General features: G+C 51.4%; 1 protein-coding gene across 2 annotated transcripts in view; it reads right to left on the bottom strand.

Moving 5' to 3' along the window:
* Positions 1-2,093, bottom strand: part of SMOC2 (SPARC related modular calcium binding 2) — a gene marked incomplete at both ends in the record, with an annotated part of 138,595 nt that extends 136,502 nt beyond the window's left edge. For both annotated transcript variants that reach the window (XM_080699836.1, XM_080699837.1), the window contains one exon: positions 2,010-2,093. In XM_080699836.1, the coding sequence (XP_080555962.1) occupies positions 2,010-2,093 (84 nt within the window). The remainder of the gene's footprint in view (positions 1-2,009) is intronic.
* Between the last annotated feature and the right edge of the window lie 13,031 nt (positions 2,094-15,124).

Here is a 15,124-nt window from a genome sequence, read left to right as displayed (position 1 = left end):
TTGCCCGGGTCGTCCCAGCTGGCTCACCTCACCGCACCGTGGTTGGCAGATACAGAAGCACCAGTGGTGTGCCCAGAGGGCAGAGCCTGCCCGGTACACGCTCACCTCAGTGAGGTGTGAGCTGAGAGTGTGGGCCCTGGAGCATGGGCTAGAGGGAGCACATCAAAGGCCTTGTCTTGGATCCTCATTACATGCTAAGCAACATCATCACATTATCCCCACTGCACAGATAAGGAAACTGAAAATTAGAGAAATCAGAGAACTGCTTGAGGCCGCACATCAAGACCCAGCCTGCGACTCGTGGGAACCGTGTAGAGCAGGGCCAGGCTCTGCGTGGAGGCCGCAGGAACCCAAGGGACGTTCCAAACCCAAAAGGTGACATGGAAAGGGATTAGTGCTGCAGAAAGCCCAGGGCAGCTAACATCTCCCCATGACCAACCATCACGCTTCAGTCCCACCTGGGACTTTGCTACCCAACGTCGTGATTTTTCTGACTTAGCATGCCAAACAGTTTATAGCTTTAAGTATTTCTCCTGGATGCAAAGGAAACAGCACTTTTGATGCAGATGTGATGTTAAGTGGTGTTCTTGGGGAGCCCAGTGAATGGGCACTCCTGTGTGGGAGAGCTCCACTCCTGTGCAAGGACCCCCCAGGTAGCTGGCATGCTGCAGCCCAGGAAGTCCTCAGGGGAGCCCAGGGGGCAAAGGGTGAGAGGGGGGAAGAAAACAAGAAAAGCTGCTGAGCCTTTTACTCGCCAGCAGCCCGCGCCCCACCCCAGGACAGCAAGGGAAGGACAGTTCACGTTCAGAAAGTCTGTGGCCATTGCAGGAAGCCGTTGTAGCTCTGGGGGATGCTGTCCTGTTTCCTCACTGCTGCTGTGAATGCAGTTTAAGAGGGGCTCTGCTCATGTGTAGGAGTGAGTGTGTGTCCAGAAGTCTACCTGTGCGAGTGTGCGCAGATGCAGGCATGCACCTGTGTAAACACAGGAAATACTCTCCCTGGGTCCTTGCTGGGGCTTAGAAGATGGAGCCTGTGAGCAGGCTCGGTTTCCAGCTACGCGTCCTAATCTAGCAGTCATTCGTGAGGCACAAGGCAGGGACCTGGGCTGTCCCAGAGGGATTTTAGGTATGAGCATGAACTCACTAACGCCTTCCCCTTCACACTGCAGGGGAGGGGGGGCAGAAAGCAGAGGAAGAAGGAAGAAAAATGGAAAAGAGGAGGAGGAGGAGGAGGAGGAGAGGAGGAGGAGTGGGAGGGGAGGAGGAGTGGGAGGGGAGGAGGAGGAGGAGAGGAGAACGAGGAGGGAAGCCAGAGCAGCAGCACCAGACAGCTTCACTGCGAGGAGCAGAACCAGCTCCCTGGTATCCTCCTGTCTGCCGAGCAGTGACCCTGGGCCGCCCAGCCACTGGATAGGCCCTGTCCACACCGGCCTTCTCTCTTACCTTCGTGTTTTCTCAAGCACTTGTTCAAAAACACACTTAAGTGGAATGTTTTCGTTTCTGCAGATTGCATTAATTACGGGTTCGCAGGCATGGCAGGCGCAGAGGTCTACCGAGCTGGGCGCTGCAACCTCCCAGCCCTGGCGCTCGGCCTGGGCTCTGGCCCGCGCCCCTCGAGCAGGCTGCAGCTGGGAGAGGCTGACATGGGTGCCCGCGGGGAGCAGCCTCCCGCCCCGCCGCCGCGGAGGAGCGGACCGGACCCAGGAGGCCAAGGGTGCTCTCTGTGCCCTCTGTCAGCGCGTGGACACGTGAAAAGGAGCCGTCTCGACGCCATCGCTCCCCTGGCAGGGTCCCCGAGGGTCTCTAGGGGGTGAAGCCCGGGCAGGCGGCCCTGCGCGTCGCACTCCAGGCCCGGCTGCGGACCGCGGTGGGCGTCGGTCCCCAGGCCGCCTTGAGGCCTGCCCCCGGCCGCGCCCACCCAGAGCCGCCCGCCCGCAGCCCCCGGCCCCAGGCCGCCGGCCACCTGCTCCCCGCCACCTGCCCGCGCGGGAGCGCCAGGGGCCGGCTTACCGTGAGCGCAGAGAACTTCTGCGCGGGCGCGGGCGGCAGCAGCCCCGCGAGCAGCGGCAGCCAGCACAGCCCGGGCAGCAGCATGGTGCCCTCGGACCGACGGACGGACGGACGGACGGACGGACGATGCCGAGCGGCAGGGCCGCGCTCGCTCCCTGCGCCCCGGGCGCGACCTCGGCAGCTCGGCCGGCACCAGCCCTCCGAGCTCTCCGCGGCGGCCCAGCCGCTGTCAAATACCCTCCGAGCCTCCGGGACCCGCCCTCCGCCCGCCTCTCCCCTCTCCGCCCCCAGCCCCACCTCCCGGCGCCGGCTCCCTCCACGAGCAGCGAGGAAGGGGAGAGGGTCCGCGGGCGGGGACGGGGTCGGGGCTGGGCTTGGGCGCCCGGGCCGTTGCCGCCTGGCTTCGAGCCCGCAGGGCGCACAGGCGCATTCACTGTACGTGTGCGGCACACTCAACCCACGTGTGCGCGCCCCGCAGCTCCTGGCGGCTGGCCGAAGGGGCTGCTCCTCCTGCGGAGGCCAGGCCTGCCGCGGGCCCTGCTCACCCACCGGGGCTCAGACTCCGGTGAAGCTCGGCGGGTCCCCAAAGCCACAAGCTCCCCAGACTCCTGACTCCAGGGACACCTCCCACAGACCAGAATCTAGCCCTCCCCCAGGTCTGAGCAGCTGGCGCTCCCTGGGTAGCTGCGAAGCCATGCCATCCAGGAAGGCCATACAGGACGCTGCTTTGTGCAGGTCAATCTCCTGGGGAGTTTGGGTCTGGGAGGGGTCTGCCTTGGACCAGGAGCTTGGATCCCAGACCGCATGATGGGGATGTGGTGGCAGCGTCCAGCACCCTGGGTGGACAGAGGCTGCGTTCAACAGCTCCTCAGAGCCAGGTGTTTATGTGGGGCTCACAAAGATCGTGGAGACTGCAGTGGGAACTGAGAGAATTCCGCACACCCAAGCCCTGGACAGCAGCCACTGCAGACAGCATTGCTGAAATAGTTTAGCCTTGGCTTGTAACTTTACAGGAAAAGGTCCTGTGTCTCGCACAGAAAGCCAGCAGTGTGAAGACTTGGGAGAACAATGAATGGCTGGACTCCTGGGCTCCGAAGGACAAGGCTGCACCTGAGCTGCCATCCGGTGGCAGGCTTGCTGTGTGGCGAGAGGTGTGGGAGGGCCAGGCACAGCCCTGCTGCGGGCTGCGCTGTCCAGCCTGCAGGGGCCTTGGAGAGGTCCCTTTGTCCTGGGGAGGGGTGGCCCTGGGCCTCAGCCACGGGAGGAAATGACTCTTTCCAAGAGGGGTGCTCTGAGTTCTCCTCCAAATTCCAAAGCCCAGGGAATCTACTAAGCACCTCAACACATTCCTGCTGGTTTGAGGACATAGAAGGAAATTATAATAAAACCCCGGGGACGGCTTTTGAGCCCAGAGAGACAGGTGAGCTCACAGCTGGGAATGATTAAGTAAACAAGGCTCTATTAGGAAACCAATAAAAATTAAAGTCAAACTAAAAGAACCAAATACTGCTTACCACTAACTACTTCTACAATTTTATCTGGAGAAAGAAAATGACATTCGAAGCTGGCATACCTCTTTTTAAAAGCATTTGCCAGTTGGGCATGGTAGCCACGCTTGTAATCCCAGTATTCGGGAGGCTGAGACAGGCAGATGGCAGTTCGTGGAGCCTCAGCTACTTAGTGAGGCCCTTTGCAACTCAGTGAGACTCTGTTTCAAAATAAAGAATAAAAATAGGGCTGGGGATGCAGCTCTGAGGTAGAATGCCCCTGGGTTCCAACCCTAGAACTGCAAAAAAAAAAAAAAAAAAAAGTATTTGCTACTAAAGATGTTTTTCCATTCTACTTTGGAGTGCCACCCTCAGCTAGCTGACACACGGCCATGAGCGGTGTTCTGCAGGACCCAGAGGGCTGCAGTACTCACGCACTCAAGCACTCAAGGGGTGGCGGTCAGGAGTTCACCCACGCCTTCCAATCTCACAGACACAGACACGGAGCCGAACAAGCAGGCCCAGGCCTCCGCTAGCTCTAAGCCACACGATCGGAATAGCATCCAAAGGCCAAAACTCGGTCCTGGCAGGCCTGGCCCCTTCCTCTGCAAGTACAGATAGCAGAAGAAAATGCCTGGCGCAGGAGGCTCGGCATATCTCCCCTGAGTCCACTGTGAGACCTCGGGGAATTCCAGGGAGAAGAGCGGAGTGATTTGACCAAGACACTGGCAGAGGAGGCAAGACCGGGACTTTTTTGTTTTTTGTGTCGGTCTGGGGATGGAACCCAGGGGCATTCTACCTTCGAGCTACACTCCCTGCCTTATTTTTTATTCTTTATTTTGAAGCCGGGTCTCACTGAGTTGCAGAGGGCCTCACTAAGTAGCTGAGGCTGTCTGCGAACTGCAATCCTCCTGTCTCAGCCTCCCGAATGCTGGGATTACAAGCGTGGCCACCACGCCCAACCTTTTGCTAGTGCTTTTAATAAACCTCTTCTTTTCCCCATGAAAATGGAAACTAAGTATCTTTCCAAACTCCACTTCTAGGGCCATTGAGAAAATGGAATTTGGCCTTCAGTTGGCACAATCTCCTCTGGGGCTGAAAGGGTCTTCAAAAGTCTCAGTCTTAGCCGGGCGTGGTGGCGCACGCTTGTAATCCCAGCATTCAGGAGGCTGAGACCGAAGGATCACGGTTCACAGACAGCCTCAGCTATTTAACAAGGCCCTTCACAACTCAGTGAGACCTTATTTCAAAAGTAAAAAGACTAAGAAATGGGGCCAGGGGTGTCACTCAGAGTACAATGTCCCTGGGTTCCGTCCCCAGTCCTGAAAAACAAAGCACTAGCAGTGACACCTGTCCTGGGCAGTCCCTAGGAGGTCGTTGCTGGTGTGAGAGCCAGGTCAGAGGCTTCTGAGCAAGGGCCCCTCAGCCTCTCATCCTCCAGGGCTAAGCAGGAAGCGACTACTTCCAGCCTTCCCAGGACACTCGGGGACAGAAAGGAGGCCCTTCTCTTGAAAATGTGGTTCTAAATCTAGAATTGACACCAGGCCCATCCTAAAAGGGGCTTATGGGTCCAGAGTTTGAATTTCTGTCCCTGGTGGAGTTACAAGGACAAAGAACACGAGAAGCTAATTACCAAGAACTCGGCCTCCCCTAACCACTCTCAGCTAACTGTCCCTTCCCAGTCGTTAATAGCGGCTTACTTTCAAAATCAATTTTACTGTGCTAACACTGCAAAGGGGTTTTACTCTTGTCGATGTGATACAGTTTATTATTTCTGGCTTGCGTGTGTTTAGCCAGAAGATGTCTGTCAGACAGTGGCCCACTTGGCTACGCTGAGTATGAGGTTAAGCCCGTGCCCCTTCGTTCAGTGGCTTCCAGAGTTATGGCCTCGTCGCTGTGTCCAGTGAGACAGGGTGGGAGCGAGGGCGCCCTGACATCACAGCACCGTGCTTGTCCCCGCCGCTGCCGCTCTCTCCTCCCCTGGACGTGTCTTGGTCTCTCTGCACTTAATCCTGGGGAGGGACGCTTCTCAGCTCACTGGGGTTCCCTTAGGGAAATGAACCAGAGGGTTGTCAGCTTCTGGGGTTTCTGAAGTCTCTTCCTTCCTCCCTTCCTCCCTCCCTTCCTTCTTTTTCTTTCTTCTGCCTTCTTTTTTGTGCAATTGATTATTGAATCCAGAGGCATTCTACTTCTGAGGTATCTCCTCAATCTTTTTTATTTTTAATTTTGAAACAGAGTCTTACTAAATTGCCGAGGCTGGCCTCAAACCTGCCATCCTCCTGTCTCGGCCGCCCAAGTCCTGGGATTACAGGCGTGTGCTACCACACCCAGCTACGCCCGCCCCCTCTCAGGACCCGCACCTCCCTTTAACTTGCCCCCTTCGTCCACCCCAGGTTCTTAGAGCAAAGTCCACAACACCAGAAACCCCAGCACCCTGACAGCGCTGGCCAGGACAGGACAAGCCGGGACGGGTGTTGAGTGCACCAGCCCGCACCACCAAGGCCAGGACGGTGCTGTGCTCTGGGAAACAGCAGGGAAGTCTGAGCCATTCTCCAGCTGGGGACACATGAGATAGAGAAGCCACGTGGCCTCTGGCTCGATTCCGTCATGAATCGAGGAACAAGCTTCTCCTCCCTCTTAACATGCCCATGACAGACTCCATGATGACACTTGGTGGGAATTTTTAATAAACAGTCAGATGTGCCGGGTGTTTTACCCGCATTGATCTAATTCGCAACCACGGGGACTCTGAAAAGTGGTATTTCACAGATGATTATAAAACCCAGAAGGTCAGAGGACCTGCGCAGAGCTGCACAGGGAGAAAGGGCAGCACAGCTCTCAGGGATTTGTGCTCAGGGTCTCCTGCAGCACCCTGCAGGAAGGCCCTGTGGGGGAGCCCGGAACTGCTGGGCCACCGTCTGCTCCTGGTCATGAGGCAGTCAGCTCGTCAGCTTTCTGAAATCAAAACCCACTGGAAGTATGATGAAAGCTATGATATTTCATCCCAAAAATGTGCATGCACATGCACACATATGCACACGCGCGCACACATGCACATAAACACCCGCGCATGCATGCATGTGCACTGACGTACCCACTGCTTGGCACATCAGAGAGGATCCAGCACCATGCAGCTGATCGTGACCAATGCTTCAATCCTGTCCTAGTGTTTTCCAAATTAAGGCTTACTGTGTGCAAAGCAAGCCCTGCTTCACAAAATCAGATACAAACCTACCACACTCACAGGGAGAATGGTCCCTCTAAAGACCCGGAGACGCTGGCACCTTCTGTGGGGAGAGTTCTGCTGCGGGAGACACATCCGCCCAAATAACCAATGGGATGGAAGAGTCCAGACGCGTAGCAACTGCATCAGACGCACGCAGCCCACGCGCCAGGGAAGCCTTGTCACGCGGTCAGAGCCATGATTGCTTTCTATTGGTGGAACAGAGCCGTGATTGCTTTCTATTGGTGAACAGACTCGTTCAGTACATGACGTACAGGGAGAGCATTACTCCAGAACAAGTGAAAAAGACACACCGAAAGAAAGTAACAGGAGATGAACGCGTGTCCCCGAGTGGATTCAGAGCCCATTGCGCCCTAGACTCAGCGACCTCCGCTGCCTTCTGACCCCCTCCCTCCTCCTCAACACACTCCAGGAGTCTCTTCTTAGGCTTTTCTTCATATGAGGGGAAAAAAAACGTTTTAAAATGGTAACAGAAATGCAGCTTGCCAGGAATACTCGGGATAGCATGGACCACACAGATACAATCTACACCCACAGAAAACAGTGTAAGAAGATACTCCAATAAAGAGAGCTTTCAATTACCTTCAGGCCCCTCCTCCACCACCTCCCTGCCCCTCTTGGGCAGGATGGAATTCCTTCAACCCTCCTGGGCCGCCCTCCCCCTGGCCTGATCCTGTACCACAGCACATCCTGCAAGCAGGGAAGTCTGCAGGCCTTTCAGACCAACGCCTGGGCCACAGCTGTGAATAGAACGAGGCGAAAGTATTTGCTTGTAGGCCTCACACCACCAACTGGACTGTCCCTCCACCCCTCTGTCGCGGGCTGCAGTCATCAGGGGCTTGCCTGGTGTTCTTGGTGTTGGCTAATTCTGTCTCCATCCCGCGAAAGTTCTTTTCTTTGTCCTTGGTACTAGGGATTGAACTCAGGGGCATTCTACCTCCGAGCCACATGTGCAGTCATTTTTATATTCTTGGTCTCACTTGGTTGCTGAGACTCTAGGTTGCTGAGGCTGTTCTGGAACCTGTGATCCTCTTGTCTTAGCCTCCCAAGTACTGCAATTATAGACGTGTACCACCACGTGCTGCTTTGGGCAAGTTCTTTAAAGCCTTTTGTCCCTAGAAAACAGTACCTAAAGTGGAGATTCAGCTAGTGATTTTCAGAACATTTTATTCCTAGTTCTGTAAACCCAAAGAAAACCAGATTTATATATTTTAAAGATATTTAATCACCATTCTAGTTAACTTTTGGTTAATTCTTATTGGTGCACTGTAGTCATACATCTTGATGGGGTACAAGATGCTGGGGGCGTACAGGCACACATCACTCACTTCGCCCTTCCCCAATCCCACCCCATTCCCTCCCTCCAAATTTATTCTTTCTTTTTTAATAAATTTGTATTGGTGCACTGTATTCATACATCTCATTGGGATAAAAAAAAAAAACTTGTGGAGATATACATGCACACACCACGCAATCAGCCCCTCCCCAACCTCTAACCCCTTCCCTCTCCCTCCCTCCTACCCATGCTTGGCTTCCTGACTGACTTTGATATGTTTAAGTACATCATGTATACTTAAAGAGTACTTTAAAGAGTTTCCCTTATCCTCCCTCTTATCCCCTCACATATGTCACCTTCACTGCTCCTCTAGAGGGTCCCTTCTTCATCTAGAGTTCCTCCTGTCACCCATTTCTCCCTAATATTTTGCACTTTAAGAAAAGCATCTGATTTCTTATTTTTTGTGACACTTCACTGTAAATGCAATAATTTATTCTTTCTTTATTCTCCCATAAAGTACCTGAATGGACAGATGACATCCACGCAGGCTGAGGAAACCTGCAGGCGGCTGCTCCGTGACGGCTGTGCACGTGGGCTTGCCATGGCTGAACTCGATGGGCTTGCATGTGCGCTGGGGGCGCTGCAGCTGCGCAGCACCTGAAGGTGACCTGCTGTGGACGTGGCAGGGGTGCGGTGGCAGCCACAGCCGCCGCCCTCCGCCTGTGCCCCTCTCCTCGGTGCCCTCTCCTCTGCTCAGCACTGGAACCGTTTTCTTTGTGTCCCAAGTCTGCTTTTCCATGGCCGAGTATCTTCGGTACTTTCTTAAACAATAACACCAGTCCAGCATGGCAGCACTGAGATGACACGGCGGGGCGAGATGCCTGCTATTCAATACCATGTGAGATGCATTTTTAAAAACTCAAAAATGAATTCTGTGGAGGTATATCTTGGCTTCCTAGAAGGAAATAGAATTATTAGCACTCAGATCCTGACTGTTCTCTGGAAGGAGCCTGTTTAGTTCATGGACAGCAAAGAAATCTGCGCTTTAATTGACGACAGAGTGATGTTCTGGCATCTCCAGCGTCAGCGTCAGCTCAGCGCTTAATCGTGGAGGTGGCTGGGTTAGGGCTCCAGACACTGCACCACCTCTGGACAACTGTCAGAAAGAGAGTGTGCTTCAAATGGCCTGGTCCAAGAAGAATACGCTGGAGCTTGGTTTGTTTATTACTTACTAGTGATGATTAGCCTCACCATTGTCAATTTGCTGCCCCTTATTTATTTACTCTGTGTGTGTGTGTGTGTGTGTGTGTGTGTGTGTGTGTGCTACTGGGGGTGGAGCCCAGGGGCTTTCTACCCCCAGGCTACACTCCCAGATCTATTTTATATTTTTTTTATTTGAAAAGAGGGTTTCACTAAGGTGCTGAGAGCCTCACTAAGTACCTGAGGCTGGCTTTGAACCTGCACAATCCTCCTGTCTCAGCCTCCCAAGTACTGGGATTACTTATTTTTTACTTGGAAAACGTTGCCATTTATAAATTGCTATTGATAAAAAGTATACCATCGTTTCATCCACCATGATGAAAAGAAAAAAATGCCCCCAATTAACTTAGGACACAACACTTTTTCACAAGTAGATTCCAGGGCCATTCCATCCCAGAGATGCGGAAGGGCACAGCGCAGAGGAGCATGCTTGAATTTTCAAGAACACTCAGCTCTGTGCTGTTGGAGTGACAGCAAGAGCCGGTGATAGGTTAAGCTTCGCTTTGTTATTTTTGCCCCAAATAAGAAAAATGCAACACTAGGCTTCTGGACCCACCTTCAAAGAGAGATAAGAAATCGAGGTCTTCATAGAGTGGCAGCTCCACCGTGGATATGTGTATCCTCTGCGCTCCCCTCTGCTTGATGGCTTCCATAAGGGAGGGCAGGAAGACTGAAAGTATCTTTTCAAGGCTGCGTCCTGCTGGTGCTCTGGGCACATTTAGAAGTAAGTAAAGAATGGGTGAATGAGAAGGTGTAATTCAGCATGCCACGAGCTTTCAATGACTCCCATTCCATCTTACAACCCTTAGGTAAGTTTAGCTGTAATAGCCAAAGAATGGTAAAGCTATGTACTAATGTGTATGTGCGTGTGTGTAAGGGTAAGGATATAGAAATTAAGAACCTGAAGCTTCGATGTCTAGGGACACAAGCAGATGACCCTCCACGATGTGGGTGGGTCTCATAGAGTGCAGCAAGGTGCTGGGCACCAGAGGCATCAAAACCCTGCCGGTCTCTAAAGGGAAGGGAACACCCGGGCGGGAAGGAGCTCTGGAGTGCTAGAGTACTCTTCTTCTACACATTGGTACGTGCTTACTTTATTATACTTTCGACTGAAAATACATACTCATAATTTAGCATTTACATGCCACTACTTATATTTCATTCTAGGCTTTGTGTTTCTGGCTCCAATTTGTTGGCATCCTAGCTCCAAGGGAGAATTTTCCATAGGTCTGGCGTTCAATATTGTGGGATTTAAAAGTAGAGGGAAAACAGGAGTAGTGCTGCTTTGTCTGGTACTTGAGGCAAAGTGGACTTGCTTTACTAGTCATCAACCAACTCTTACTCAGCCAACCATGGTTTTAAAATAGCAGTAAAAACAAAGGTAACTATTTGTGGTGAACATACTCAGCAAACTAGGAACAGAAGAACACTTACTCACCTTGATCAAAACTAAAGAAAAATGTCGGCTCTCACTACTTCTCTCCAGCACATCATGAGAAGTTCCTGCCCCCTTAATAAGAGAGAGAAAGACTGAGCTCTAGAGGATGGGGAAAAAAGGCGGGCTTCCCCTGTGACAGATGAGATGACTGTGGACATGGGGAATCCCAAGGGACTACAAAAGAAATCCTCAAAACTAATAAAGGAGTCTAAAATGCTCGTGGTATGTAGGATCATCATGCACAAATCAGCCACATTTCTATTTACTAGTCTCAAATGTGAAAATGGAAATAAAAATGTTATTTATAACCACTCCAAAGCAATGCAATGAATATTTGGCAAAAAAATCTAACAAAACACATGTAGTATCTGTATCCTTGACTTATAAAATGCTGATAAAGTAAAACAAAGAAGTCCTACACAGGAGCCATGAAGGTACATACCATGTTCATAGATCAGAAGACGCCACACAGCAAGGGTGTCAGGTCATCCCAATTCGACTACAGGTTTAATATGATGGACTTTCAAAAAACCACCAACAATTTTTTTAAATAGACAATCTCATTATAAGATGATATGGAAAGACATGAGATCAAGAAGAAGGAACTGGGAGGAATCCCTCAACTCAGCAGTAAGCCTGCTAGTTATATTACTCAAGACAGGGCAGTATTGGTGGAGGAATAGATGCATATCTCCGTGGAACACAGAAATAGACTGGTAAAATGTGCCCAACTGATTTTCAATAAAGAAAAAAATTAATTTGTGGAGGAAGAATAGCCCTTTAATTATGAGTCCTAGAGCACTTGAATATCTATAAGCTAAGAAGAAAGGAAAGAAAGAAGAAACTAAAGAGGAAGGATGGAGGGAGGGAGGGAGTGAGGGAAGGACAGAGGGACAGAGGGAGGAAGGGAGGGAGGGGGGGGAGGGAGGGAGGGAGGAAGGAAGGAAGGAAGGAAGGAAGGTAGTTCCAGAGTTGACTACAACCTGCTTTTACAGACACCTGTGACGATATTGCCTGGCCCAGAAGGTCCCACACACCGACAAACCGAGTTCAGAAGCTTTACAAATGAGTGCCTGAATCGGTCACATACATTCTGTTCACGCACATTATGCTCGTTCCCTGGTAACTCTTTTTTCTGAATTATTCTGCCTATCCCTCTGTTAGACCCAAATTGAATGTTGTTGCTCACCATCACAGAGACGTAGCACATCACTAACATATCAGCACCGCAGAGAAGAGGTTGATTTCCACTGCGCCTCTTTAACCCTATACTATGTGGATATCATCTACTTAGATATAAAAATAAGTTAACCTCATGTCAAGGTGTGCTGTGGGGATCTGCCGTCTTTCTGCTCAGATGTTTCATGGCATACGAAAGGCCTGGGTCAACCTGATCACTCAGTTCTTCTCTTTTCAACTGGCCGTGTCTCAATCCTGCACAGAACAGTCATCTAAGCTTCTTAAAGTTTTCACAGTCCTCAAATGCAATCATGATACCATCGCCATTGGGAGAGTTATTAATCTTAAATATATAGATGTATGTTCATGAAAGAACCTGAAGAAGATAGTAATCTATGAAGCCATATCCTATGTTCATGGACTGGAACAGCAGTCTTGAGCAGAAAGAACAAAGCTGGAGGCGTCACACCTCCTGACTTCAAATTATAGGACAAGCCATAGTAATAATAAAAAGTGTGGCATTAGCATAAAAGTAGACAAATGAATATAATTGAAAGCCTGGCAATTTCCAGCCAAAAGATCTTCAACAAAGGTGCCAAAAACGCACAAAAGGAAAGGAAGAGTCACTTCAGATAGTTCAAGTATATGGTGCTGGGAAAACTGGATACTCTCAGGCAGAAGAATAAATTGAACTTTTATGTCACAGTATATGAAAAGCCAACTCAAATAAAAAATCCAATGTAAAACCTGAAACCATAAAGCTACCAGAAGAGAAAATTAGAAAAAGCCTCGGGATATAGGTCCATCCATGAAATTTTCAACAAAATAAAAACTAGACAAATGAGAGGACATAAAAGCAAAATGGTCTGCGCAACAGAAGAAATGATCGGTGAGCAAAGAAGACAAGTCATGGATGGGAGGAAATATTTTTAAAACATACATCCAGTAAGGGGTTAATATATAAAATACTTAAGGAACTCAAAGAACTCAGTAGCAAAAACAACCAAACAAAAACTCTAAACAACCCAATTAAAAATAGTCTAAGTTCCTGAGTAGACACTTCTCAAAAGAAGACAAATATCCAGCAAGCATATTAAAAGCCATCGATGTCATTAATAATCAAGAAAAGCAAATCACAACCACTCTGAGGTATTATGCGGCATCGGTTAAGACAGCTATTACCACAATTCAGTGTTGGCAAGATGAGAAGAAGAAGCAACCGTTGTGTGCTTTGGATGGGAATGTAACTTGGTACCACCAGGACGGGCACAGTGTGGGGCTCCTCACAAAACCCAAACTAGGACTATCACGTCACCCAACAATCTCACCTCTGGGTACACACCAAAGGAAATGAAGCCCAAGTCCTAACGAGTGCTCCAGTCCACCTCAGTGATGTTCACCGCTGTCAAGATATGGAAGCAACCGAGGTGTCCGTCCACAGATGAAGGCAAGTCTTGAAGACTCAGCGCATATGGTCAATGGAACCGTGTGCGTCCTTCACAAAGAAGGACACGTGGATGAGCATGGAGGCCGTTATGCTAAGCGAATGAGCCGCACAGAAGGACAATACCTCACTGAATCCAAAACGTCAGGCTCACAGAAGCAGGGAGCTCAGCGGGGGCCTCTAGGGGCTGGAGTGTGGGGATGAGGATTGGCATGGGAAGCCGTTGCTCAGGGGTCAGTTAGGCAGGGGCCAGTCCTGGGAGTCCACGGTACAGTGTGGCAGCCGTTGTTAATAACGGTGGCTGACAACTGTCCTGCAAGAGAGGCCGCCAGGGGCAGCACACCTGTCTGGCTGGGGGAGGGTGGGCGAGGCAGGCCTGTGGGCATCCATGAGGCCCTAGGGACAGACGGAGGCACTTGTTCCTTAGGAACTGGAGGCATCTTGCTGGGCTCTGAGCATCATCAAGGGGCCAGAATCAACCAGAGACCCACCAATGTCCCAGCCAGACCTAGTGCTGTCCTGGGCCAGGAGTAGGGTTGAGAGAGCTGTGCAGGGCCATGGGCAGGACTTGCTGGAGGACTGAATAAGGAGGAAGGTGACAGGAGGCACCAGTGAAGGGCTTAGCCTGACTCTGGGCCACTGAGTGGGTACAGTTGTCATGCACGGACATAAAAGAGACACAGAAAAGGGAAGGATAGGCAAGGCTCCTGGGCTGGGGTCGATGCGGAGAAGGCAGGAGACCTTACTCTGGCAAAGATCAGAAAAGCTTGAAACCTCACTGACGAGCATCTGACAGGCACTGGAACGCCAAGAGGCCCACAGACAGGGGACTTTTCACCTGGCATCCCCATCTCGTGCAGCAGAGCTCATAGGAGCCCAGGAGCGGCCTCCCCGCAGCCGACCTGTTGCTTCCCCAGGCGCCAGCCTTTGCAGCAGGGCCAGGCGCCGCCGCCTCAGCCTCTCCCACTCCGAGTCTTCTCGCTCTCGGCCTCTGCTCCTCCCTTCTCCCCCTCTTGGCCCTCTCGAAGGCTCTGGTGCCTTTTTTTTTTTTTTTTTTTTTTGGCTTTAGACAACAAAAGACATCCAAAGATGTTTACTCCCTGCTAAAATATTAGCAATCTCTTTGGAATCGGGCCGGGGCTTTCCGGGGACTCAGGACTGCAGCCCAGGCTTCGGAGCACGTCCAGAGAAAGTGGAAGGCAGGTCTGCCACAGCAGATGTGAATAGCATCTCTGTTGGAGCCCAGCATAGCAAATGCATTCAGAACAGTCCCGAAGAAAGCATTGCTTCACCCTCAGTCAGCCCGGCGACTGCCAGGTACGTAATTCTACCTTTCATCAACAAATGAAAATTCTTGGCTCCTTTTACACCAATTTTGCCTCTTCTTTGGCCCACCTGGGACATGTACAGCTTTTGACATGTCTCAAAGTAAGTTTGCTTTGCAAAATTGATGGTAGTTTCAGATGAGAAAGGCAGGATTCATGAGCAGGGCCGCACACCGGGGCTGCCTGTGTCCGCACAGCTGGAGTGGGGCGAGCGCAGCCACAGAGGCCTGGGCCCCAGCCAGCCCGGCCCACTGTCTACAGCGCTGCAGCCCACGTGTTTTCTCTAGGGTTCTAGAGTGACCTGACGCTCCCCTCCGCATTGCCTGGACAGCATGAGTCTGAGTCCACCACAGCGGGGCTGCCGGGGCTCCCTGTGCACGTCCTGGAGTGGACGCCATGTGTAGAGGCCACAATGCTTTCTTTAGTAGATTCAAAATGATGCCAAGAACCAGCTACCTTTCC

The sequence above is a fragment of the Muscardinus avellanarius genome, assembly GCF_963383645.1.
Source record: "Muscardinus avellanarius genome assembly, chromosome: 8".
In the NCBI taxonomy this organism is placed as follows: Eukaryota; Metazoa; Chordata; class Mammalia; order Rodentia; family Gliridae; genus Muscardinus; species Muscardinus avellanarius.
This window is presented reverse-complemented; position numbering and strand designations above follow the sequence as displayed.